The sequence below is a fragment of the Rhinolophus sinicus genome, chromosome 5 (genome assembly GCF_057876585.1).
Source record: "Rhinolophus sinicus isolate RSI-liver-muscle chromosome 5, RSI-T2T, whole genome shotgun sequence".
Classification (NCBI taxonomy): domain Eukaryota; kingdom Metazoa; phylum Chordata; class Mammalia; order Chiroptera; family Rhinolophidae; genus Rhinolophus; species Rhinolophus sinicus.
In genome coordinates, this window is record NC_142505.1 from 17,913,283 (window position 1) to 17,939,302 (window position 26,020).

At 40.8% G+C, this 26,020-nt stretch overlaps 1 protein-coding gene across 1 annotated transcript in view; it reads right to left on the bottom strand.

The window, feature by feature from the left end:
• Window positions 1-19,097: 19,097 nt before the first annotated feature.
• Window positions 19,098-26,020, bottom strand: part of GPD1L (glycerol-3-phosphate dehydrogenase 1 like) — a 44,025-nt gene continuing 37,102 nt past the window's right edge. Inside the window, exon 8 of the mRNA XM_019727743.3 lies at window positions 19,098-22,012. Within this exon, the coding sequence (XP_019583302.1) occupies window positions 21,916-22,012 (97 nt within the window). The 3' untranslated portion in view covers window positions 19,098-21,915. The remainder of the gene's footprint in view (window positions 22,013-26,020) is intronic.

Here is a 26,020-nt window from a genome sequence, read left to right on the forward strand (position 1 = left end):
ATTACATTACTTGGTTTCTGCAACAACTCTTTTTCACACGAACTGGGAAAATGCCAGGCACCTGTTGTCCTGTGCCTGTGCAAGTTTATTTATTTTGTACTTCAATACAGCAGCAGTGTTCATTTGATCTTGTTGGTGACAGCTCAGCATGCTGATCTGTTGAAATCGTTTAAATCTTGATCATGACATCTTTTTGATTTGCCATTGTCCCAGTTTAGAGTCATTTGCTAAGTTGCAAAGAATGACTTTTTAGATTTTTGTTTTTAAATTAATGGTTGATTTTTACAAAATGTGGACAAGCAATAAACAGTACCCCATGACATAGCACATCATTTCAACGATCCTCAATAAAACACTTGAATGAATGAATGAATGAATGTGTACTTTTCTCTGACATTTTTTAAAAAAAGCCTCCTTTTCAAAAGTCTCTTCATTTGCTATTTTCCAAGTCATTTGATCAATTTTTCCAAAGAGTCCTGACACTGCAATGTAGCCAGACTGGTGGTAGCTTCTCAAACATAATTAATGACATAAAATGTGTTGCAAAGAACTATAATAATGTATGTGCATCAACCCAAATATCTGTTGTTTGTAGGATTGCCCAAACTACCACACCTCCACTAATCCCCGCCTCACTACTTTAGAAAGGAAAATTGGGTTATTTGAATGCAATGTCCAATTTTCATTTGTAAGTGTCAAAAAGAATAACATTTAAAAAAATGTCTAAGGTCAACACCGGCATCTGCTAAACCATTTTATTGGTAATTTTAAAGCCCTGGATTACTCAGGAAGATTCTATTTTTATGTTCATTGTTGAGAGCATCAGGTATCAACAGGAAAGCAAATCCTACTGAGAGAGATCAGATAATACCAGACAATGGGTTGTCCAGCCATTGTCACAAAGCTTCTGCTTGAGCTCGCAGAGAGCTAGGGGTCTCCTCCCAGCACTGAAGCCACTTCCGGAGCTTCCAGGTGCTTCACAGAGCAGAGCAAGGAGCCTGGGTAACTATCAGCCTCTGATTTATGTGGGGAGCTAACATGCAGTGAAGTAAGACAGGGAACTGAAAGGGGTTTCTGCTTGTGCAGGCCCTGCCTTGGGGCTGGGCTGTGTGTCCCTGGAATCTCACTGGGTTCTGGAGAGGCAGCTCGCATTATCTATCATCCATTCGAAACCCAAGAACATTCTACCATGACTACAGTACTATTATCTAATCCATATACTTTATTTGGATATCACTACATGACTCACCAATATTCCTTTTTTTCCACTAGGGTCTAATCCCATACTATGCATTGCATTTCGATGTCATATTTTAGAAAGTCTTCTTTAATCTAGAATAGTCTCTGTCTTTCTCGTCTTTTATCACTTAGACGTTTCTCAAGAGTATAGACCACTATTGTGTAGAACGTCCCTCAACTTGGGTTTGTCTGATGTTTCTTGGTTATTGGATTCAGTTTATGTATTTTGGGCAAGAACACCACAGCTGTTGTGTCCTTTTCAGCACATTATATCAGGAGGCACGTAATGTCTGTGATGATGGTTCGTGATGATGTTAACCTTGGTCACTAGGTGAAGTGTCGGCCAGATTTCTCTACCACAAAGTTACAATTTTCCCCTTTGCAATTATAATAATCTTTTAGGGAAATACTTCGAAACTATGTAAATGTCAAATACCATATTTCCCTGAAAATAAGACCGGGTCTTATATTAATTTTTACTCCAAAAGACGCATTAGGGCGTGTTTTCAGGGGATGTCTTAGTTTTTCATGTATAATAATGTACATTTATTCAAATACAGTCATGTCATCTTCTTCTGGAACATCGTCATAACGTTCTACATGCATCGTCTGCCTGATGATCTTAACTGGGGCTTACTTTCAGGGTAGGTCTTATTTTCAGGGAAACATGGTAGGTGTTTTGAGAATGAAAGGGGGTGCTGATACTTAAACTGGGATAACAGAAGTAAGCCAGGACTATTCTGGAAAAACTAGGACTTATGGTCACACTAGTTTTGAAGGACTTTTGTGACTTCCTGCTATAATGGTCACGTTGTTCCCAGCCACAGCTCATGGTCACATTTGTGGTGAGGCCTTTCCTCACTCTCCCCCTATTCTGCCCCCATCTCACCTTGTAGAGATGTCCATCAAAGACTTGTAACACTTACGCGCATCTGTGACTCCTTGTCTCTCTGTCTGAGACTGAGAGCTCCTTGAAGGCAAGGAGCTCATTATTTCATCTTTATCTCCTAGTACCTTACTTACATCTGGTACAGGAGAGGCACTACCTAAAGTCTGCATTCCTACTGGTCTTCCCTGATTCTGGGCTTCCTCAGCTTTTGGAAAGAAGTATAATAACTTTGCTAAGTGGTCTGTAAGGGTCTATTGCAATGAGATTTTATAAGTTAAAGTGCTCAGTGAGTGGTAACTGGGAAAGTGCCAAAGCATTGCCGTTTGGAGCTAAGAAAGGCCCAGATACGCACACCGAGTCTCCTCTCAGACCCGGGAGGAACCACCCAAACTCAGAGCTGAAATCAGCTTGTCTACTCCGTGTTCCTAAGGGTTGTTGCTGTGGCTGCCCTTTCTGTGTTGGTAGCCTGAGGATCTAGCATGGAATCAACAAGAGGTGCTCAAAAAGTCTTTTGAAAGAACACCTGCATAAGTGTGAATCCAGCCCCTTCCCTCTTCTTAGTGCTTAATTCTCCCAAAAGAAATCTAAGAACTGGCACTCCATCTGATACAGTATTGTGTAACCACTCCAAAAACAAAACAAAACAAAACAAAAACCTCATGAAGATACCTATAACAAGTAAAAAGATTGAATTAGTAACAAAGAAAACCACCCACAAAGAAAGTCCACATGCAGATGGCTTCACTGGTAAATTCTACCAAACATTTGAAGAAGAATGAATACCAATTCTTCACAAACTTTTCCAAAAAAGAGACAAGGAGGGAATACTTACCAAGTCATTCTGTGATGCTAGTATTACCCTTATATCAAAACCACACAGAGACAGAAAAAAACTATAGACCAATATTTTTTATGAATATAGATTTTTAAATCTTCAACAAAATCCTAGTGTGCATAATCCAGAAATATATAAAAAGAATTATACACCATGACCATGTGGGGTTTATCCCAGGAATGCAAGATTGGCAACACATGAAAATCAATCAATGTGATACACACCACATTAATAGGATAAAGAGAAGAAGGCCACATGATCATCTCAACAGACACAGAAGAGGCATCTGACAAAATTCGACATCCTTTCATGGTAGAAACACTCAACAAACTAGGACTAGAAGGGAACCTCCTAAACCTGATCAAAATAAATCAACAGCTAACATCATACTTATTGGTGGATGACAGAAGTTTTCCTTTCTAAGATCAGGAACAAGATAAGAGTGAGTGTCTATTCTCACCACTTCTATTTAACATTCAACTAACTGACAAGCCAATTAGGCAAGAAAATGAAATCAAAGGCATCCAGATAGGTAAGAAAGATGTAAACAATAGGTCATCTATTTGCAGATGACATGATCGTAAGGACCCAAAATAGCCAAAACAATCTTGAAAAGAAAGAACTAAGCTGGAAGACTCATACTTCCCAATTTAAAAACGTACTCTAAAACTACAGTAATCAGGAAAGTGTGGTACTGCTCTAAGGGTAGAATATAGATTAATGGAATAGAACTGAGAGTCCAGAAAGAAACGCATACATCTATGGGGAATTTGTTTTTGACAAGGGCGCCAAGACCATTCAATGGGGAAAGAAGCCTATGTAATAAATGGTCCTGGGACAACTGGATAGACACATGCAAATGAATGAAGTTGGCTCCTACCTCATGCCAGATATAAAACTTAACTCAAAATGAATCAAAGACCTAAATATAACAGCTAAAACTGTAAAACTCTTAGAAGAATACAGAGACTTAAATCTTCACGACCTTGGATTAGGCAATGGTTTCTTAGATACAACAGCAAAAATATAAGGAACAAAAGAAAAAGTGGATAAATAGAACTTTATCAAAATTTAAAATTTTGTGCTTCAAGGACACTGTCAAGAAAATGAAAAAAAAAATCCTGTGACTGGCAGAAAATACTTGCAAATCACGTATTTGACAAGGGATTTGTAGAATATATAAGGAAATCTTACCACTCAATAATAAAAAGACGTATAATCCAGTTTAAAAATGAACAAAGATCTGAATATACATTTCTCTCAGAATACATACAAATGGCCAATAAGCACATGAAAAGATGCTTAAATCATTAGTCAGCAGGAAAATGTAAATCAAAACCACACTGAGATATAAACTTCACACCCACTAGGACAGCTATAATCAAAAAGACAGATAGCAGGTGTTGGCAAGGATGCAGAGAACTGGAACCTTTGTGCACCGTTGATGGAAAATGTAAAATGGTATACCTGCTGTGGAAAACAGTATGGGAATTCCTCAAAATATTAAACATAAAGTTACCATATGACCCCGCAGTTCCACTCCTAGGGGCATATCCAAGAGAATTAAAAACACATGTCCACACAGAAACCTGCTCGTGAATATGCATTGCAGCATTATTCATAAGAGCCAAAAAGTGAAAGCAACCCAAATGTATATCATCTGATGAGTGTTAGCCAGACAATGGAATATTATTCAGCCATAAAAAGAAATGAGGTATTGATGCATGCTGCAACATGAATGAACATGCTTAAAAACATGCTAAGTGAAATAAGCCAGATACAAAAGGCCACATATTGTAGGATTACATTTATATGAAATGTCTGGAATAGGCAAATCCATAGAGACAGAAAATAGATATAAGTGGTTGCCAGCAGCTGGGGGCTGGGGAGTGAGGCTGATGGGTGCATAGCGTTTCCACACAGGGTGACCAAACTTCTTGGTTTGCTTGGGACAAAGGGATTTTCCTGGGACATGGTGGCATTTCTGTTCTAAAGCTGGGAGAGCACCAGGCAAACCAGGATGAATTGGTCACCTCATCCCATATCTGTAAATTAATGTGTTGTATTTGGCTGTCTCTAAGGTCTCTTCTAGCTCACAAATTCTTTGATACTTGATTTGTGTAAAAAACAAACAACAACACATGCTCAAAGATAAAAATTTTTTGTTTGTTTGTTTTCTGTCTGGTAATTGATACTTGTCCAACTTCTCAGTTATCCTCAGTGTACCACAGCCAGCAGCAGGGTTCCATGATTGTGGGAGCTGCATGGGTACTATGTAGCTAGAAAAGACCCCTGCTCAGTTTCTAACCCCAAACCAATTATATCAGAACATCTGGGGATGGGACCCAGGTAATGAGCATTTTTTAAAACCTGCCCAGGTGATTCAAATGTGCAACCAGGTGTGAGCACCAGTGGCAGTGAGATCTGACAGCTGCCCAGCTCCTTTACGTCCAGGCTGTACCAGCCTCTCCAGTGATTGGACCAATGGCTGCTGAGAAATATTAGCTGAGCCAATCAGAGTTTCTTTCAGGATTTTGAACTAACATATTTGGGGGGAAGCTTGAGAAAGGAGAGGCCATGGTAGCTCACAGGTGGGTGGTGTGTGTGTGTATGTCAGGGGGAACAGAGGCCTTAGGAAATCGAGGAAGATCAAGGAAAACAGTGAGCAGAAAGGGACCTAAGCAGATCTGCAGTTGGTCACAGACCAGCTACTGCTGGCCCTGCCCTGCTTTCATCCTAGGGTTTTCCTAGCTGGCCTGTTGTGTTTTTATAATACCTCTTTTTCTTAGCAGTAGGGTATATTGTGTTTTCTAAAGATGGCTACAGCAGTAGCTCCATCCCACATGCTCTTCTCAATGTGACCTTGCCACTTCCCCATCAGGAGATGGCATATAATCCCTCTCCTCTTGAATCTGGGCTGACCTTATGCCATAGCCAACAGAATGCAGTGGAAATAACACTATGTGACTTTCAAGGCTCGGTAAGAAAAGCCACACCGCATTCATCTGGTTCTCTTGGGACCTTCACTCAGGGAGACCTGAGCTGCCATGTAAGAAATCTAACTACCATGAGACAACCCTCCGAGTAGGTCATATGTAGGCTCTCCAAATGAAGTCTCACAGCTGACCCAATCATTCCCACCAAGGTGCCATATTGGATACTCCAGACCACTCCATCCACCAGCTGAATACCACTGAATGACCTCAGTCAACACCATGAAAAGCAGAATTGTTCAGCCTGAGCCCTGCCCACAGTCCTGATCTGCTGAATCCATGAGATATAATAGAATGGCTGCTGCTTAGTCAACAAAGTTTGGGGCATTGCCTGTAAGTTGCTGACTACTTAATGCAAACAACTTTGTCCCTGAGTTTTGCAGCTGTCTGAAGACTGGCCATAGCTTTTGCAAAAATGATAATAACCCTGTAAGAAGATTGCTGGTTTTCGGTAATGAACATATAAATTTTAAGTTCAACCACATTGGTAATTTGTTACACAGCAGTAATAACTGGAACAGGTAGTCTAAGAAAATCTCTGTTCCTGTCATCAAAAGAGCCCGAGGAGCACGCCCAATACTGTCTGTCAGGGTTTGTCCACATTCTTAACTCATCCTTGGTTTAGTTTTCACCAAGCCGCCAACCACCAACCTCTCACTGTGTTGTTCTTCTCCATGGCAGTTGCACCATTTTACATTCTCACCAGCAATGCACAAGGGTTCCAATTTCTCCACATCCTCACTAACACGTGTTATTTTCTGTTTTGTTTTGTCTTTTTAAATAGTCATCCTGATGGATGGAAAGTATTATCTCATTGTGGTTTTGATTTGCATTTCTCTAATGATGAGTGACATTGAGCATCACCGATTTCATCACCATTTGTATATCGTTTTGTATGTCCACTTGTATGTCTATTCAAGTCCTTTGCCCACTTTTAATCAGTTTGTTTGTTTTTGTTGTTGTTGAGTTGTAGGAGTTCTTTATAAATTCTGTGTATTGATTTCTTAATAGACGTATGATTTTCAAATACTTTCGCCTATGTTGTGGGTTGCCTACAAGCAATATTAAAAGAGCTGGCAAAGACTTTTAAAGCATGGTACCCAAACAGAAATTATAAAGGAAACAATCGATGGATTTGACTACATAAAAATATAAGTATTAGCTGTGGTAAAAATACCATAAACCAAATCACAAGTCAAATGACACAGGAAATTTTTTTTTTTGCAGTATGTGGCAATGGATTTTTAACAGATAGCAAGTAAAATCCAGTAAGCAATATATAAACCCCAACAAAATGAAATAGAGCAAAAGACACAAATATGTACTTACAAAAGAAGAAATACATGATCCTTTGTGCACACAAAAAGTCTTGTGGTAGCAAAACTGACACCTTGCCTCCATTAAGTCTCATAGTTAGGGGACAACAAACACTTTCAACCATGTCTAATTCCAGCCTTCCACAAATGAACTCTTGAGCAGTGCCTGTAAGTTGCTGACTATATAATGCAAACAACTATATCCCTGACTTTAGCATTGCTGCTGTCTGAAGACTGGCTGTAGCTTTTGCAGAAATGATAACCCTGTAAGAAAATTGCTGGTTTTCAGTAATGAACATATCAATTGTAAGTTCAACCACCTTGGTAATTTTTCAGTGTTTAGCTTTAATGACCTGTTGTGTTTTTTATTTTGAGTCTTGTATTTCTTGAAAGTAAACTTCTTTCCTTTTCTAAATGCTCTTATCTCTGAGTTTTCAATTCATTGATAATTGATGAAATGCAAATTAGAATATCAAGATTTATTTTCACCTATTAAATGGGCAAAATTGTATTTTTTTCCACAATATTTCTCAATGCCAGCTAGACGGTCTGTAAGCTGGGCCCACCTACACGACTAGTAGGCAGTTTGGTTACATTTATTGACAGCTGTTAAAACGTACCCTTTAAGCCTTATAATTTCAGTACCTGCAATTCAACCCATGGATATAATTAGGTTGTATATCCTAAAATTAAAAAACAAACACTAAAATGCCACTGACTTACAAATAGTTAAACGTATTTTCTAAGAATATTTAATACCACGGGAAAATGCTCTTGATTTAATGTAAAATGAAAAAAAGTAGGATCATACAGGGTAATCGAAATTTTGACAATAAAACCATATATATGGCATTTTAAAAAACTGAGAGGAAAAAGAAGCATTTTAATTACTACTCTCTCCTGTTCTTTAAGGAAAAAAGTGAAGAAAAAAAAAAGAAAAAGAGAAATCTGTCTATTCTGCTGCCACTTAATAACAGAGAACATTAAAATTTACTGGGTTCAATTAATTTGGAATTATATATAACATTCTGTGTTCAGGTCAGCTAAAGTGGGTGGTTAGAAATGAAGGAAAGAAGCAAGAAGGGTAAAGAGAGATGGCATGGTGTCGGGGAGGCAGGGGGAGAGACAGACAGAGACAGGTAGATGAAAGACCTAGAAACTTAGGCAGAATGAACACACAAAATCAGTCCATCATTTTGGGGCATGATTTTGTCTCTCTCTCTCTCTCTTTCTCTCTCTCTCTCTCTCACACACACACACAAACACACACACACACACACACACACACACACACACACACACACACACACTCCTGGCTCTGTAATAGAAACCAACAAAAACTCATTTCTCTGCACTGACAAGAACACAGACTCTTCTGCAGACACGACAAGTATTAAAGTGAAATAAATGATGTTGGCATCAAACCCTTGTCCGGGAGAGGCAGGAGCATGCCAGCTGGAGTTTGCAAAGGACATCCGAGAAGTCTCAAGTTGTATCGGGTCGTTTTAGAGGGAAAACAAAATCTCATTGCAAAAAGGCTCAACCCACCCTTGTGGAAATCACCCGTAAACATCCTGCACGTGCTTCCACCTCCAGGAGGCAGGGACATCAGGCTCAGATTGCTGAATTATTTATTGGAGCTCTAATTTAAAAGAATGAAAACAGTTTAATAAAATTAAAAGGTCAGGGTAGGGGAGTAGGAAAGAACAGGTTGAAAGAAAAGAACACGCTGTTATTTACAAAGGGGAAACACACACACACACACACACACACACACACACACACCTGTAATAGGATCAGACAGGCAGTGTACCAGGAAATTAAGCAAAAGTCTATAACAAAGATCAAAACCAGGAGCCATAGCCAGTGGCAGGCCCCGGGTTCTACACTGCCGAGCAAGCTTTCCTGGCTTCTGTTGATACAGAACCAGCCCCATGGAACGAGCTCTGAAATGCTGGGTCAGGTGAGGCCCGTCCTCTCTTAAACTGAGACTTATACCTCGAATTGCCCAGGTTTGAGCACTTTTTACTGCATTAAAACTTTCCAAAGAGTCTGCTTTAGTAATGGGGAAATGACCTGGAGCTGAAATTAAGAAAGTGTTATAAACACAGGAGATTTAGCACTTGGTAGCTAGAAAAGAAAAGCAGGGTTCTTTGGCCCAGTATGAGAGAAACAGATCAAATTAACGGCTTAGCAATTCAGCTACCCATGGAGAGAACCCAAGAAGCCATTCAACACCTGTAAGTGCCCTGCCTGGTGTGGATTTCAGGAACCTCAGGGCTTTTGATTCTTGTGATTCTTGCATGGTCATTCCTTTCAATAAGTCACAGTGGCACAAGCTCTGAGGGGGCCGAAAATAACGTAGACAGAAAGTTCAGAGGACTTTGCACACGTATCTGGACTTGGATAATGGCAGGATGCACAGAACGGAGTATCTTCCTTCCCCCTCCCTCCTGTTTCCTTTTAACTCCGACCAGTGGCCTCAGCCACAGTGCTGGAGCATTGCTGTGACAGTATCTGAGACAGATGTAGGGCAGGATTATAAATGACAAGGAGGCATAGACAAAACCCCAGTACAGTGGTAAAACCTTTTGTGGATATGAAAGGTGGAGGCCGTACAGCCTGCCCGACCCATGAGGTGGTTATTATAGCTATTGCCATGAGATCCCAATGACATAAACACACATTAGGAAGCCAGTGCACAGAAGGAAATCCTCAGAGCGATGAGAAGAAGGGAGGGAAATAGATTTGACAGCTTGTTGCTGCCATGGCTTCCTTAGCAAAGATAAGATCAAGATTGGGTTTATTTAAAAAGAGACAAATCCTGCTGTCTACCCGAGATGTTTGTTCTTGCTGTATTTAATCTGTTGGCAGGAGCAAGGAAGAAGTCATATTTGGGTAAACACTGCTTAAAGTAGTAGCTATTCCTGGCAGAGCAGTTTGTAAACTGGATACTGAAAATGAACCATGAAAAACTAGGCCAGCCTTGGTAGTGGTTGCTGCCCTTCACAGGGGCTCCGAGCAGCTGTGTTTTCTTAGAAACACAGACCACGTTTGTCAACAGAGTTTTAAACATCCACTTGGAGAGGGAGGTCAGAGAGCTGAAGGTGTCACTGGCCGTCGTCACACTCCGATTCCTTAGAAAAGGGCCACACAGAGCCTTCCCGGAAAGCTGTTCAGTCAGTCAGTTTTCATAGAAAAAAATGACCAACTCAGCTTAAAACATGTAGAATAAATATTCCTAAATTCAAGTGGTTTAGATAAAAAAGCTATTTGGCCGCTCGATGGAATCACCCAGGGAATCTGGGACCCACTCTGGACGAGTGAAATCTGACTCTCTGAAAAGTGGGCACGTAGTTGGCATTGTCTCAAAGGCCTTTCACATGGTTTCAGTCCGGGTGCAGGGTAAGAAATTGTGGTCCAGAGCAGTGCTTTTCAAACTTGAATGGGCATACGAATCAACGCAGAGTTTAATTCAGGCAGGGCTGGGGAGGGCTGCAGAGCCTGCATTTCTAACGAGCTTCGGGGATGCTGATGCTGTTGACCCACGGGCTACACTTAGGATAAAAATGGTCTCTAGGGTCAGCTCTTTCATCATGGGCATTGGAACCAAGGCATCTCATCAGTAAAGTACAGGTCAAAGCCAGTTACAAACTGTTTCATCATTTTGGCCAAAAACATCTTGCTTATCATGTGTGAGTGGAGGGGTAAGCAATCACATCAGATGAGCAGAAATCAGAAAAACCATTTTCAATTTTAGTTACATTTTTAGTAAGCAATTCTTCACCGGATGAATCAGTAAACAAAATGTGCTATATCCCTACAATGAAATATTATTCAGCCATAAAAAGGAATAAAGTTCTGGTGCATACTACAACATGGATAAACCTCGAAAATATGATGCTAAGTAAAAGAAGTCGGTCACACAAGACCACATTGTATATGATTCCATTTACGTGAAATACAGAATAGGCATATTTATAGAGACAGAAAGTAGATTAGTGGTTGCTTAGGAGGGATGGTGGACAGTAATGGATACAGGGATTCTTTTTGAGGTTGTGAAAATGTTCTAAAATTGACTGTGCTAAGGACCATTGAATTGTGCACTTTAAATGGGTATGTTGTACGCTATGTGAACTATATCTCAAGAAAGCTGGAAAAATTAATAGAGGGTCTTTGCAGTGCATAGAAGCAACCAAGCATATTAACAATATATAATATTCTTTATATATTGTATATATAATATACTATCTTTATATATTATATGGATATGTATTATGTATAAAATCTACAATATATAATACAGAGATTATATAAGGACTTGTAAGAGCAAGTCTATTAAAAAAAAAAGCAAACAACCCAACATGACAATAGACAGAGGATATGCACAGACAGTTCATAACAGAGGAAACCGGAAGGGCCAGTATACACATGGAAAGAGGCTAAACATCTTTGGAAATCAGAGAAATAAACATTAAAATATCAAGCAGATACCATGACAGACCCATCAGATTTGCAAAAAACTATAAAAATTAGTATGATGACACTAAGTGATGGCAACTATGGAGAAATGAAAATTCTCATATATTGCTGGTGGGACAGTATTATAGATGGGTTCAAAATCTTTGGAAAGCAATTTAGCAATATTTCAGTAAATGTGAAGTTTGTATGTATATCCTATGACTTGCCAGTATATACATGTGAGGAAGTTCCATCCATGTATGCAGGAGGCATGGATAGGAATATTTTTCCATTATTTTCTATATTAGTAAGAAACTTCAACCATCAATAGGGAAATGGATAACTATTTGGGGTTTATCCATATAATGGAAAATTAAACAGCAGTTAAAAATGAACAAATTTCAGCTACTATAGGTAATAAAAATATTTGAAATATGATTCATATTATCTCCTAGAAATGAGACTAAAGGGAGTCAAGGTTTAGGAGAAAGTCAAGCTGACAAATATATATATATATATATATATATATATATATATTGCTTGGACTTGCTACACCATCACTTCTGCCATATTGCATTGGCAAAACAAGTTGGAAAGCCAAGCCCGGATCCAAGCGGATGGAAAGTACACTGTATGTAAAGTCTCATGGCGAAGGACATGCATTTGAGGAGGGGTGAAGAATTGGGCCGTGTTGGAAATCTCCACATTGCCATGTTTTTGTGCCATCTCATTAACATTATTGCTTCAAGAACCATCTGGAACAGAGCACCCCCTAGAGGTCAGCTCTGGGCTGGACACTAGGAATACACCAGGTATCAGCAAAACCATTGGGCTTAGGGAGATAGTCTAGTCAGGAAGACAGGACATATTCCCAAAAAGATCAGTAACACTCAACTTGAAGAGAGAATTGACCTTTGTGTTGAAGGAAAGCTAGGGCTTAGTGGCCAGTGGAGAAAATGCCACTGGTAAAGAGAGGTAGCTTAACGAAAAGTTGGTGGTAACTAACTACGCCTCTCTGCCTTTGTAAAATGGGACTAATGCCACCTGCCTTGAAATGAAATGTTGTGGGAAAATGCCTGACACGTAGCAGCTTCTGAATAAATGTTAACAGAATCTAGAAATTTAGCTCTAACCCTGACCTCCCTCAATATCCCACTCACTCTCCCAGCTCATGTGCCACTGTCCTTTTGTCCCTTACTCACTAAGCCCTCTGCCATCGCAGGGCCTTAGCACATGCTGTTCCCTTACTTGGAACACTTCTTACCACCGATTTCATTCTACTGCCTCCTGATATGTGTGTCAAGGGTCGCTTCCTCAGGAAATGCCTCCCTGGCTTCCCAGGCTAGGTCAGCGCCATAGTTACAAACTCGCTTTGTACCTAATATGCCCTTAGTAAGTATATGTTGAATCAATGGTATTGGGTCCATTACCCTCGTGCAGGGCTGCCCTCGAGTGATTCCTCTGGGCATTACAACAATGGATCTCAAACTGATGCTTAATGGCTTTCACGCTTTTGTGAGTGCAGACCCAAATGAGAATGCGGCTCAACAGGTACGGCCAAGGTGCTCAGCATCACGAATCATCAATGGAAATGCAAATCAAAACCGCAGTGAACGATCACTTCACACCTGCTAGGATGGCTATTATTAAAAACACAATAGATAACGAGTATTAGCAAGGGTGTGAAGAAAAAGGGACCCTGTGCGCTGTTGGTGGGAATGTAAAATGGTACAGCTGTTATGAAAAACAGCATGCAATTCCCCCCAAATTCAAAATAGCACTACCATGTGATTCAGCAATCCCACTTTGGGAATACATCTAAAGGAAATAAAATCAAAGATTTTATTTGTACAGAAGAGATATTTGCACTCCCATGTTCACTGCAGCAGTATCCACAACAGCCAACATATGGAGACAACCGAAGTGTCTGTCCATGGATGAGTGGGTAAATAAAATGTGACACACACACACACACACACACACACACACACACCAGAGACTATTACTCACCCACAGAAAAAGAAATCCTGCTATTTGTAACAACAGGGATGAACCTGGAGAACAGTATGCTAAGTGAAATAAGTCAGATAGAAAAAGACAAATACTGTATGATGTCACTTGTATGTGGAATCTCAACAATTTGAAATGATAGAAGCAGAGAGAACAGTGGTTGCCAGGCACTGGGGTGGGAGAAATGGAAAGAGGTTGATTAAAGGGTACAAACTCTCAGTTTTAAGAAGTTCTGGGGACCTAATGTACAGCCTGATGGCTGTAGTTAATTATACTGTATTTTATACTTGAAATTTGCTAAGAGACTAGATCTTAAGGGTTCTTACCATTCCCACCACAACCAAAAGGTAAATATGATTATTGAATATGTTAGATTGATTGTGGTCATCATTTCACAACGTATACATGTATCAAATCATCACGTTTACATCTTCAATGTATACAATTTTTATTTGTCAATTATGCCTCAGTAAAGCTGAACAGAACATGAGAACAGGGTCCTAAATGAGTAAATCCTGAGGAATGGGTGCAAGATTGATAAATCCTGCCCGGATGAAATGTGACCTTCTCTCCAGGCCTTACCCCGGACACGTCAGTCTGATTTCACTTAGCTGTTACTGGGCCCTGAACTCTCTCTTCCCTCCTGCCTCACAGATCCCTCCTTCATTTCGCTCTGACTTCATAACTGCCTCACCCAGACAACACCTTTGCTCCTCATTCCCTTTTGATCTCGACACCAGAATGTTCTCTTACCTCCTGGACATCTCCATTTGAAGGCCTCAAGCAATTCAAACCAAATATGGATGTCTTTTTCTCCGTGGGTACTTTCCATCTTGAAGTTCCCTAATGTGTTCAGGGAACTGTGAAAAGCAAATTACTTGTTTTCTGACTTCTCAAGAAACCTGACACTATTTAAAGACAAGAAAAATGGAAGTCTAGAGAGGTTAAGTAACTTGTCCAGAGCCAAACAAGTCCAACATTTGGAGTCCCCACCTGACTCCAAAGTCCCCAAACTAGGTGTGGACTCATTTTAAGGGGCCAGGAGCTTTTACAACTTGAGAGCAGGGAACTCTGTTTAAGAAAAAGAATATAAATTTAAGAAAACAAAGATAGGTACAGGGCCTTCGAAGAGACTTGCAGAAGTAAGGGTCTTGAAGCTTACATTTTCTTAGCTTCATAAAATGGCCTCTAAATGAAAATCACGCCATGTCCAAAGATAACAGACAGGTAAACCAGAGGGAAGATTAGGATGCGAAGAGGTTTTTTTCTTTCAATATCTACCACCATGCTTGCTGAAACTTCTTCAAAGCATGAAACTTCCATTCTTTAGAAGTATTTCCCACATATGTCTTTCCTGAGACAAAAAGCAGGAAGCAGGTTGTTTTGCCTTTGTTAGAACGAGAGGGGGAAGACGACGGAATTTAACAGACATAAGTGGGTGTCCAACATCAAGAAAGGGAAAGAGATCCAGAAGCAACAAAACCCAGTCAGATGTCTAAGTGGACAGAGGGCAGAGTGAAAGTAAAACCACCGTACATCGAAATTTATGGTTGGTTTTCAGTTAAAAAGTCAAAATGAAACCTAGAGACTTGACAGCTGCCAAGCACAAACTCATTTTAGTCCATTAGAAATGTGTGGCCTTTTAAAAACTTGACCAAAAATTGTCACAGGAACAATGGTCCTATTTTTTGCCGGCTGCCAACTGCCTAAGAAAAAGCCGTTTCCAAAGAGTGACCTCTAGTGGACACGAGGGTCATAGTGCACTGGAACCTGGAATTTCCTCAGACAAGGAATTTAATTTCCTAAGACAATCTTATCCGATCAGCGTGTTTTTCATAAGACCCTTCTAGGGTTTTGCCTAAAAGGTGAATTTGTGGGTTTAAAAACAATTAATGTTTCTTGTTTCAATATTCCTTGTAAACAGCTCACTTACACGACCCATTTTGTGCCTATATAAACTTTCAGCACCACCAACTATCACAACTATTAGAAAGATGGCTGCTTTAACAAAAGTATAGTTTGAATAACAAAATGTTACTTTTTACAGTGAAACTGGTAGAAGAGACTTCTAAATTCTTGATAAATACAAAATTTCACATTATTTTGATTTATTGGTTTAATTTATGTCCCTGGTTATTATAAAAGGAACCTCTAATAGAGGTTATAGAAGTGATTAGGAAAAGACAGTGAGGTCAGAAGCATAAATTGAAGCCATCCTTTTGAACATTAATTTTGCAGTGTTTGTTGAAAATATAAAACACACATATCTGTGAGACAACAATTTCACTTTTAGGATTTTATCCTCTAAATTTACTCACATAAGTGAACACATGTAATTTTTTTTTTTTTAAAGATTTTATTGGGGAAGGAACAGGACTTTATTAGGGAACAATGTGTACTTCCAGGACTTCGTTCCAAGTCAAGTTATTGTCCTTTCAGTCTTAGTTGTGGAGGGCGCAGCTCAGCTCCAGGTCCAGTTGCCATTACTAGTTGCAGGGGGCGCAGCCCACCATCCCTTGCAGGAGTCAAACCGGCAACCTTGTGGTTGAGAGGTCGTGCTCCGACCAACTGAGCCATCTGGGAGCTCAGCGACAGCTCAGCTCAAGGTGCCATGTTCAATCTTAGTTGCAGGGGGCAGAGCCCACCATCCCTTGAGGGAGTCGAGGAATCGAACTGGCAACCTTGTGGTTGAGAGGATGTGCTCCAACCAACTGAGCCATCTGGGAGCTCAGCGGCAGCTCAGAAATAAAACATCTCTGAATTTTACACAATATAAGAGAAATAGAATCATTGGAAAAGTACCTTATCATTAAACTTAATGCACCCTGTAATTTATCAAGTTGGTTGACTATTATACAAAAGACAGTGTCAGCGAGGATATAGAGAAAAGGGAAACCTTTGTGCGCTGTTGGTGAGAATGTAATATGGTACAGCTGCTATGAAAAACAGCATGCAAGTTCCCCCCAAATTAAAAATAGAATTACCATATGATCCAGCAATTTCACTTCTGGGTATATATCTAAAGGAAATGAAATCAGTATCCCGAAGAGATGTCTGCACTCCCATGTTCACTGCAGCATTATCCACAATAGCCAAAATATGGAAACAAGTGTCTGTCAGTGCATGAGTGGATAAATAAAATGTGGCATATACCTATCCAGTGGAATAATACTGACAAAAAGGAAATCCTGCCATTTGTGACAACATGGATAAAGCTGGAGGACATTATACTAAGTGAAATAAACCAGATAAAGACAAATACTGTATGATCTCACTTATATGTGGAATCTAAGTAAATCGAACTCATAGAAACAGAGAACTGTGTGTTTGTCAGGGATTGAAGGTGGGGGAAATGGAAAGATGCTGGTCAAAAGGTTGGTTCTATCTTCTGGAACTCCTATCACATGTATGTTGAATCTTTGTATCCTATACGCCACTTCTTATGTTCTCAAATATTTTTTTCTTTGTTGCTTTCTGTTAGTATTTTCCAGTTTGCTAATTCCATCTCCAGGTATCAAATCTATTCTTTAATCTGTCCAATGACATAATTTAAGTTATACTCATTTCTAGATATTCTGATAGGTTTGGTTTCAAGTCTGCTTTGTTCATTTTTTTCTATAGTAATTTGTCCTTAATACTTTTTTTTTCTTATTGGGGAAGGGGAACAGTATACTTCCAGGACTTTTTTCCAAGTCAAGTTGTTGTCCTTTCAGTCTTAGTTGGGGAGGGCGCAGCTCAGCTCCAGGTCCAGTTGCTGTTGCTAGTTGCAGGGAGCACAGCCCACCCTCCCTTGTGGGACTCAAGGAATTGAACTGGCAACCTTGTGGTTGAGAGGATGCTCTCCAACCAACTGAGCCATCCGGGAGCTCAGCAGCAGCTCAGCTCAAGGTGCCGTGTTCAGTCTTAGTTGCTGGCGGCGCTGCCCACCATCCCTTGCGGGACTCAAGGAGTTGAACCTGCAACCTTGTGGTTGAGAGCCCACTGGCCCAATTGGGCATCGAACCGGCAGCCTTCGGAGTTAGGAGCACGGAGCTCCAACAGCCTGAGCCACCGGGCCGGCCCTGTCCTTAATACTTTAATGCTCCCTTTATATCTTTAGTTTTAAAATTACCTTTCAAAGCATTTATCGTATTGCTCAATTAATTATCTGAATCCCTGGGCACCTAATTCTGTTTTAAAAATTCTATTGACTTTCGCTCACAATGATTTTGTAATAATTTTATATATATTGTAAATGCATATTCAGTAGGACCTTATTTGGGAAGCCTGTGCAGCCTGGATCCAGTGTGGATTCCTGCAGTGTTTTTGTGTTTTTGCTTCTGCCAGCTATCTACTGGTATTACTGGCCCAAGTTCCCATTTTTATGCTCCCTGTTTGCTTGTGGTTTCCTGGATATAGAAATTCAAACCCCAAATCCGTTTGTGGTGCTGGGCTCATAATTACAGGTTTTCAGAAGACACTTTTTCTCTATCTGGAGTCCAGCTTCCTTGTTTGTGCCTACACATGGGTTTTCTTAGCTCCCCCCCTCCCCCCCACCCCTGGAGTATAGCCCTCGGAGAGCTGCAGTTCCAGCATAAGCTTTATAAGCCACCCCCTTAGATAATGGAGAGAATTCCCACTGCCTCCCTGGCAGCCACAGAGCCACTGCGTGGCCTCACCACTCTGGCTGTCAGCCCCGTATTAGCTTCAGGCTCCTGGGGATTTCCCTCACAGTTTTTTGTGTGAGAAGAGCCCTGCATATAAAAGGCCGCCTGAAACAAATAAACAAATAAACAAATAATTTAAAAAGGACATTGGTTATATTTACCTAGCTTTTCTGGGTATTTGAGGTGGGGGCAGGGGTAGATTTCAAGTTCATTAATCCAGTGGCTGGCTGGAACTGGAAAGCTTCCATCCTACAATTATATTGTATACAAATATTAGCCAGCAATGTGAAGGAACAGACAGATGGAACAGATGTGTCTGAAGACTAAAATTAGAGATGAAGACTTTCTTTTAAAAATTGCCTTTCTAGGGCAGCCGGATGGCTCAGTTGGTTAGAGCATGAGCTCTGAACAGCAGGGTTGCCAGTTCAATTCCCGCATAGGATGGTGGGCTGCGCCCCCTGCAACTAAAGATTGAAAATGAGACTGGACTTGGAGCTGAGCTGCGCCCTCTACAACTAGATTGAAGGACAATGAGTTGAAGCTGAAGGGCTCTAGAGAAACACACTGTCCCCCAATATTCCCCAAGAAAATTAAAAAAAATTTTGCCTTTTTATTATTGTTAATGCAGCACAATTCAGGGGGAACAAAAGACCTGAACTAAAAAATAAAGCTATTAACCAATTAAAAATAAAAGATCAGTAGCACAGGTTTGGGGGGGTTAAGTGTTTATTAAACCAAGCTTTTAAATTATATCCACCTATAGTCTGTAAACAAATACAGTATACATGGAAGTAAAAGGCTCTTAGGTTAGAACTAATGGAAAAACTGCAGATCACTTTGTACACTGGTACCTTACTACTCTTTAGGCCGATGCCATGGGGCCATGTCATAGTTAAAGAGATAGATGAAAAAAAAAAAAGAGTTAAATGAAAAACCAGAAGGAGAGTAACTCAACTCCACCTGCTGGATGGGTTTCAAGGTTGACATTTCTTTGTTCCACATTATAGTAGATTAGATTATAGCAAGGCAACAGTGTAGTTGTTTACATTCACAGATTGGCTGAAATAGTACAAATTAAGCTTCTCTTCTGGATGTCTCCCTCCCCACTACCATAATTAGTAAGAAATGTGAATTAAAATAGATGATAAGACCACAGGTGGTTATAAAAATAGAAAACTCATAGAGTAATAAATATCTATAGTTAGCAGAGCACAAACTTACAAAATTTGCTTTTTTCCAATATGTGCAGAATATCATAAGTATGTTCAAGAGGTACAGTCAGCAGACTTCAGAGTGGTAAGAGCATTTGTACAGAAAAAACACTCAAGTACAAAACCCAGAGCTGGAAGCTGAATACTGGTGAGAGGACATAAAAGACATTAAATCTTGATTCCTCACATCTGATTATCCTACTTAATAGACACCACAATCAGCTTACCGCCCCTATGCAGCTTAAAAAGTAACTTTGTCACCTATGTACAAACTTTTAAAAAGATTAATCACAAGACAAGTAAAATTGATTAACTTAATAGTGGCACGAAAATCAATGAAACTTGTAGCATTTTGTGTGCTTTCATATACTTCTGTGGATGGGGCTTTATAATGTCCCTCAAATGTTTTGGACAGAGTTTTTAAAATTCCCACAAAAATCGATTCTATAATCATTTCAGATGTAGAAGGAAAAAAGTTCCAAACTGGAAAATAAAAAAGGTCAAAATCTCACAAAGTGACCGAAAATCCATGAATATATATGTGACATTCATAAGTTCCCTTAACATTTTATCAAGTGCTATGTAAGGTAATTGTAAAGCTATCCCGAAACCAATCTCATTTAAGAAGATACAGTAATTCCCATTCTAATTCTAGAATTAAAAGCTCTTATTCCACATAATGTGCGTTTCAGCGAGGTTAACATCTACTGGGTTGTACCTGTCGGTGTCACCTTAAAGCTTCATCAAAGTTTCATGGCAGACCTGAATTGTAAAGGCTCAGACCTAACATGACCACAGGTACTTATTCATCCTAATTTCTTACAGGAAGTGAAGGGTATAAGCTGTCCTAAGGTCACCTCAGCCTAGAACAGTGTCCCCTGGAAACTTCGGCAAGTTTCCTTGCCAATAGAAGTCTCCATAATCTAATGTGTTTGGGACTAGCTAGGTTAAATAAACCTACTAGGTTCCACCCACATACAAACATACATTCTACACATTTACGAGGGGTATGGAGACGCAGCTTTTCCCAAACTACACGGGAACCACCACTAGACCCCAGGACACTAGTTTCCTATGGAACATGGTTTGAGAAATGCCAATCTAAATTTTCTAAAGTAGTGGTACTAGAATTGTAGTGAGGATCAGAAACAAATGGAAGGCGTGTTAAAGCACAGATACCAGACCCCACTTCAGAGGTCTGCATGGGAGCCGGGAACCTGCATTGCTAAGAGACTCCGAGTGAAGCTGATGGAGTGAGGACCACACATTGAGTGGTATCCATCTAGACAACGCCCCACACAAATCTCAGCTGCAGGAACCTCTCCTATGGCCTCAGGAAAGGTCGCATATGGCATGTGCCACAACGAATTAACTGGAGGACAAATCAGCCCAGTGACATCTGCGAAGGTCCCGGGGCCCCTTGGTGGGGTGGAGGAGCATGAGACTTGACTCCTGACTCTGCCCTTCCTCACCAGGTGAGCAGGCAGTGACTGCATCTTAATAGAGGAATAGTAGCAGCCCCTTCTCAGGGAACCTGTGATGCTTAAAGGAAATGTTTGCACAAAAGTACTGCCTAACAAAAAGCATCATACAAGTGTCATTAATGAAAAGATGTCAGTCACAGCAGGAAAATCCCAGATGAGTTTTCTGTCTTCTGCCACTGCTTCGCCTTTATGAAAGCACATTCTGGCAGCTAGTGAAGAGCAAAGAGGCTAAAAATGCAGAAAACTGCAGTGAGAGGAAATTCAAGTTATTTACCTAATTAAAAATAACTAATTGTTAAAAAAAAAAAGAGATCAACTCTCGATTGAAGTAGTTAATTATGCTGGCTTTGAGATAGTCTTTAAAAGTTACAGTATGTTGATCTTTGGACACACTCGTTCTTCCATTCTACCATGTTATTAATGCTGGTTAAATTGTAATGTCATGAAAAAAAAGAAATTCCTTCACTCAAATACATATGAATTAGAGCTAAAAAATTTAGCTGAGATTGTTCCAATCTTATAAGCTACCACAGTGGGAAAATTTCAAAAGTAATCTTTAAAAAGGACGTTTAATTTTGGTTCATAGAAATATCCACAGAATGAGAAATGAACACACATTCACACGTCCACATGTGGGTGCCTAGTTGTTGCCAGTACATCTTAGCCAATGAACTGCTCTCGCAGTTCAAAAACAAACCTGTAAAAATTCATATACATCCATGATGGGATGACAGTCAAGCAAACATCTTGTTGCCAAGTCCCAGTTTCCATTTGAACCCCAAAGAGTGATTGGAAAGGCAGAACTTTGCTGGACTTGTTGCATGATCCACTTTATATATGCTCAGGATGGCTCTGGAGACAAGACAGCATCTCTTGAACGGGTCTGCCTTCATAGCAGATCTGATATACGGCAGTAAACAATGGAAACCTAATTGGGGGGAAATGTGAAAAGACAGGTTAAGCCATCCGGTTTACCTCAGAGAACAAATTCGTCTTCTCTGCTAACAGATCGCAGATTAGCGTGCACCTTGCGGCCACCTCCTACATTCCTCTATCACTGGGTCTGCAGGGAGCCTCTGCACTGTGGGCCATGAGATCTGGTTACAACCTAAACCATCCTCTGCCTAACTGGAGTGCACTGTCTACAAACAAGTCACGCGGCCGTCGTCACCGGGTAACCTGTGGTCATTCACAGAAGGGGATGTGGCATGGGCGCTTGGTCAAATCTGGAATGAGTCCAAGTTTCTGTCACTACTTTAAAAGATCGGAGAATAAGTTTTAAATTACCAGGGGCTATTGCTCTCCCTTCTCCAGAAAGGATCATCTAAGGATGAAGAAGAGGCAGCCCACACATCACCATAAATAATTCAGCCTGGAATGCTCCAAGAGTCAATGTGGGGACCCACAATTGGCAGACACTGATCTCATGTCGGAAGCTGGATTTATTTTGCTGTTACTTCCAAGATGTGAACACATATAAAAGAAAATTTGAAACGGATGAGGGTTTGAAGGGGTGGGCTAATAACCCACTGTAAGAAAAGATAACGTTGTCCCAGGGTCCAGCTGGCTCAGCAAATAGTATGGCAGATGTCACTAAGGAAATAACAAAGTTAATGGCAATCAGGCTTTTAAACACATACACACACACACCCACACACACCCAAAGTGAGCTTGACTGAATCAACAGAGTCTTAAAAAGCCATTCTGAAATTTATCCAGTTAGAATCCTAAATGACAGCTTAGGTCCTATGACTTTGATAGTCTATCATCGTGGGTTTTTTAAGACTCACATATTTTGTTAGGTTTTGGAGTCATGTAGACTTAATGAAATATGACTCCACAGTCTATTAACTCTGGGCAAGTTTCACAATCGCTCTGCCCCACTTTGTTCATCTGTAAAATGGGGCTGGCCTCTTGGGCCTCTTGTATACATGACTTACATGTAAAGTATATAGTGCAACACTTGGCACGTGGTGGGTGTACAATAAATGACAGCTTACGAACACAGCCGCAAGAGGGCCACTGTGTCGCAGACTGTGAGCTCCAAGCTGGGGCCCGAGTCGATTTTGCTCACCTCGGTGTTCTCAGGGCCTGATACCATGCCCAGCAAGGGGCAGGGGCTCAGTGAGTGTTTGTGGATGAATTCTTGTAAATGGGAGTCAGAGCCGAGAGATTTTCGCTTCTTCCGTGGCTTAGTTTTCCTGTTCCTATGATGAGCATAACTTGTATGTCCCCAGAGCAGGGTGGCAGGTGATGAATGACCGCCCAAAGCCATTCTCGAACCCCTTCTCTCCTTACTGAGGTTGGAAATGGCCTACTGCTCACTGTCCCAGCCTTTGTTTCACCTGGAATTAGCCAAGTAAGCAAGTTCTAGCCAGCAAGACATATACATCTGCTGAGGGTTTCTGGGGAAGATATTTCTCTCCTTAAGAAGCACTGGAGGGAAAATCTGCTGCCCCAGACTGCTCTTGCGCTGAGTGCCATTGTGTGAGTATGTGATGCGGGGAGCTCCTTTAGCCATCTTGAGGGTTTGAGGGAAAGCCAACAGGATCATTGAGATTCTAATCTACAGGCATTGAGCCAACATCAATAATGTCCATCTCCAGACTCCTTGCTATGGAAGGAAAAGCCTCCTCTTGTTCAAGGCATTTTTCACTGAGTATTGCTATTGCAGCCAAAAGCACTCCCAACTTTCACAACCAGCATTTCCAAAGTGCATTCTGTAGATGGGACATTAACAAGGGATGTGGAATGTGGGGGAAAGGGGAGATTTCTGACTCTGGAGCCCACATCAACCACTAGCTATGCTGCTCATCTAAATGCTAGTCTCAAGACTATAAAATGCTACCAGGCCAATTAGGTGAGTTTGGGGAACCCTCTAAATAAGGTTAGAGGTGAAAGGAGGACAAAGACAGTATTTCATGGAAAAATACTGACGTAAACCAATCAGTCAGCAATCCCACTAATGGAAACTAAGGACTTACGATGTGTCAGGATTCAACTAGGGACAGGGTTGTGCAATATTATAAACAGGGTCTCAGCCTTCAAGGAACTTATAAAACTGTTATGGGCTAAGTTGTGTTCATCCCACACACATGCATTTCATACACTCAAGTCCTAACCCTCAGTACCTCAGAATGTGACTGTATGTAGAGACAGGGCCCGTCAGGAGGTAATTAAGTTAAGAAAGGCTCATTAGGGTGGGCCCTAATCCAATATGGCTGGTGTCCTTAGAAGAAAAGATTAGGACTCAGGCACATACGGAGGGAAGACCATGTGAAGACACAGGGAGAACACTGCTACTTATAAGCCAAGGAGAGAGGCCTCAGAAGAAGTTGACCTTAGACGTCCAGCCTCCAGAACTGTGAGAAATTTCTGTTGCATAAGCCACCCTGTGGTGTTCTGTTGTGACAAACTAATACAAACACCTTATGCTCACACATGTTCATAAAGACACATGTACAAGGAAATGTAATAAAACAAATTTTGTAACAGCAGAAAAACCCAGACAACTTTAATATCTCTCAAGAGGAGACTAGTGAAATTAAACTGTGGTTTTCCTATACAGTGGAATGCTTCGCAGGCATTAAATGAGATTTCTAGATGCAGATGTGGGTTACTCTTCAAAATATTCGTATATTCTAAAGTGAAGAAAAGCTAGGGACAGAGTGGAACGTGGAGTCCATTGCCCACTACACCAATAACAGGGCTAATTGGAAAATATGTGAAAAACTGAGAAAGCAGCCTGCATCTAGGGTGGGAAAGAAGACTCACTTTCCCCTGTGTGCCCTTTTTGTATAATTTCTTTTTTTCTTTCTCTCTCTCTCTCTTTTTTTTTAACCAAAAGCATGTGCTCCTTTCAAATTTGGAGAATAAAAGCAAATTGTATGTTTATGTATCAAGTCCACAGCACATGAGTAGCAATGTTGTCTAAACCAGAAGTCGGCAAGCCACAGCCTGAGAGCAAAATCTGGCCTGTGACCTGCTTTTGTATTACACGACCTGAAGCTAAGAATGATTTTTACATTTTGAAAGTGCAGTAAAAGCAAAAAAAGGAGAATATATGACATAGAACTGTATGTGGCCTACAAAGACTAAATATTTATTATGGGGCTCTTTACAGAAAAAGTTTGCTGACCGCTGGTCTCAACAATAAGTTCAAAGCAGCGGAAGTTATTTGTGGCTGGAGGACATGGGAGAAGGCTTCTGTGAGGACAGACCCGCCTTTAGTGTGACGAAGGTTGAGATGCACGAAAAAGAGGGTGTCCGAGCAGGCCAAACAGTGGAGGACAGATGTACACAAGAGTCTGAGAAGAAGGCGTCTGGTGCAAAGGGACGTCTGCTTCCACTAAGGATAGCGTGGAGGGGCTTCATGGACATGCGGTTAGAAGTTACGCTGGTACAGGCACAACTTGGAGACACTGCAGGTTCAGTTCCAGGCCACCTCAATAAAGCAGGTATCCCAATAAAGTGAGTAGTAATCTTTCTGCTGGGGGTTGGGGGGTCTCGCCTTCCATTTGTGAAAAAGGAAACAGGTGAAGCATAACAAAACGAGGCATGCCTGTACTGGACTGAAACGGGCTGACTCAAATAACAACCTAAGGACCACAGTCCTCATTCTGTTAGAGCAGGAGGCCTCTGAATTTGAATACTCAAGGTAGAAGGGACCAAGCAATCATCTGGTCTACCAGCTTGATTTTTGTGGGGAAAGAGACTAGGGCACAGAAGAGCTAAAAATGTGGCATGCCCAAGACCAAAAGGCTAGTAGTAAGACACAAGTGGGTCTCGAATGCTACCTTCTTGTTCATCGCTCTTTCTGTAACAATGGAAGAGGGGGAAAAGGAGAGAAGGAAATAGAAGAAGACCAGAGTAGTGACGGCCGGAATGAACAAAGAAAAACTCAAGATGCCGTGCAAAGGGAGAATGGCAGAACTCA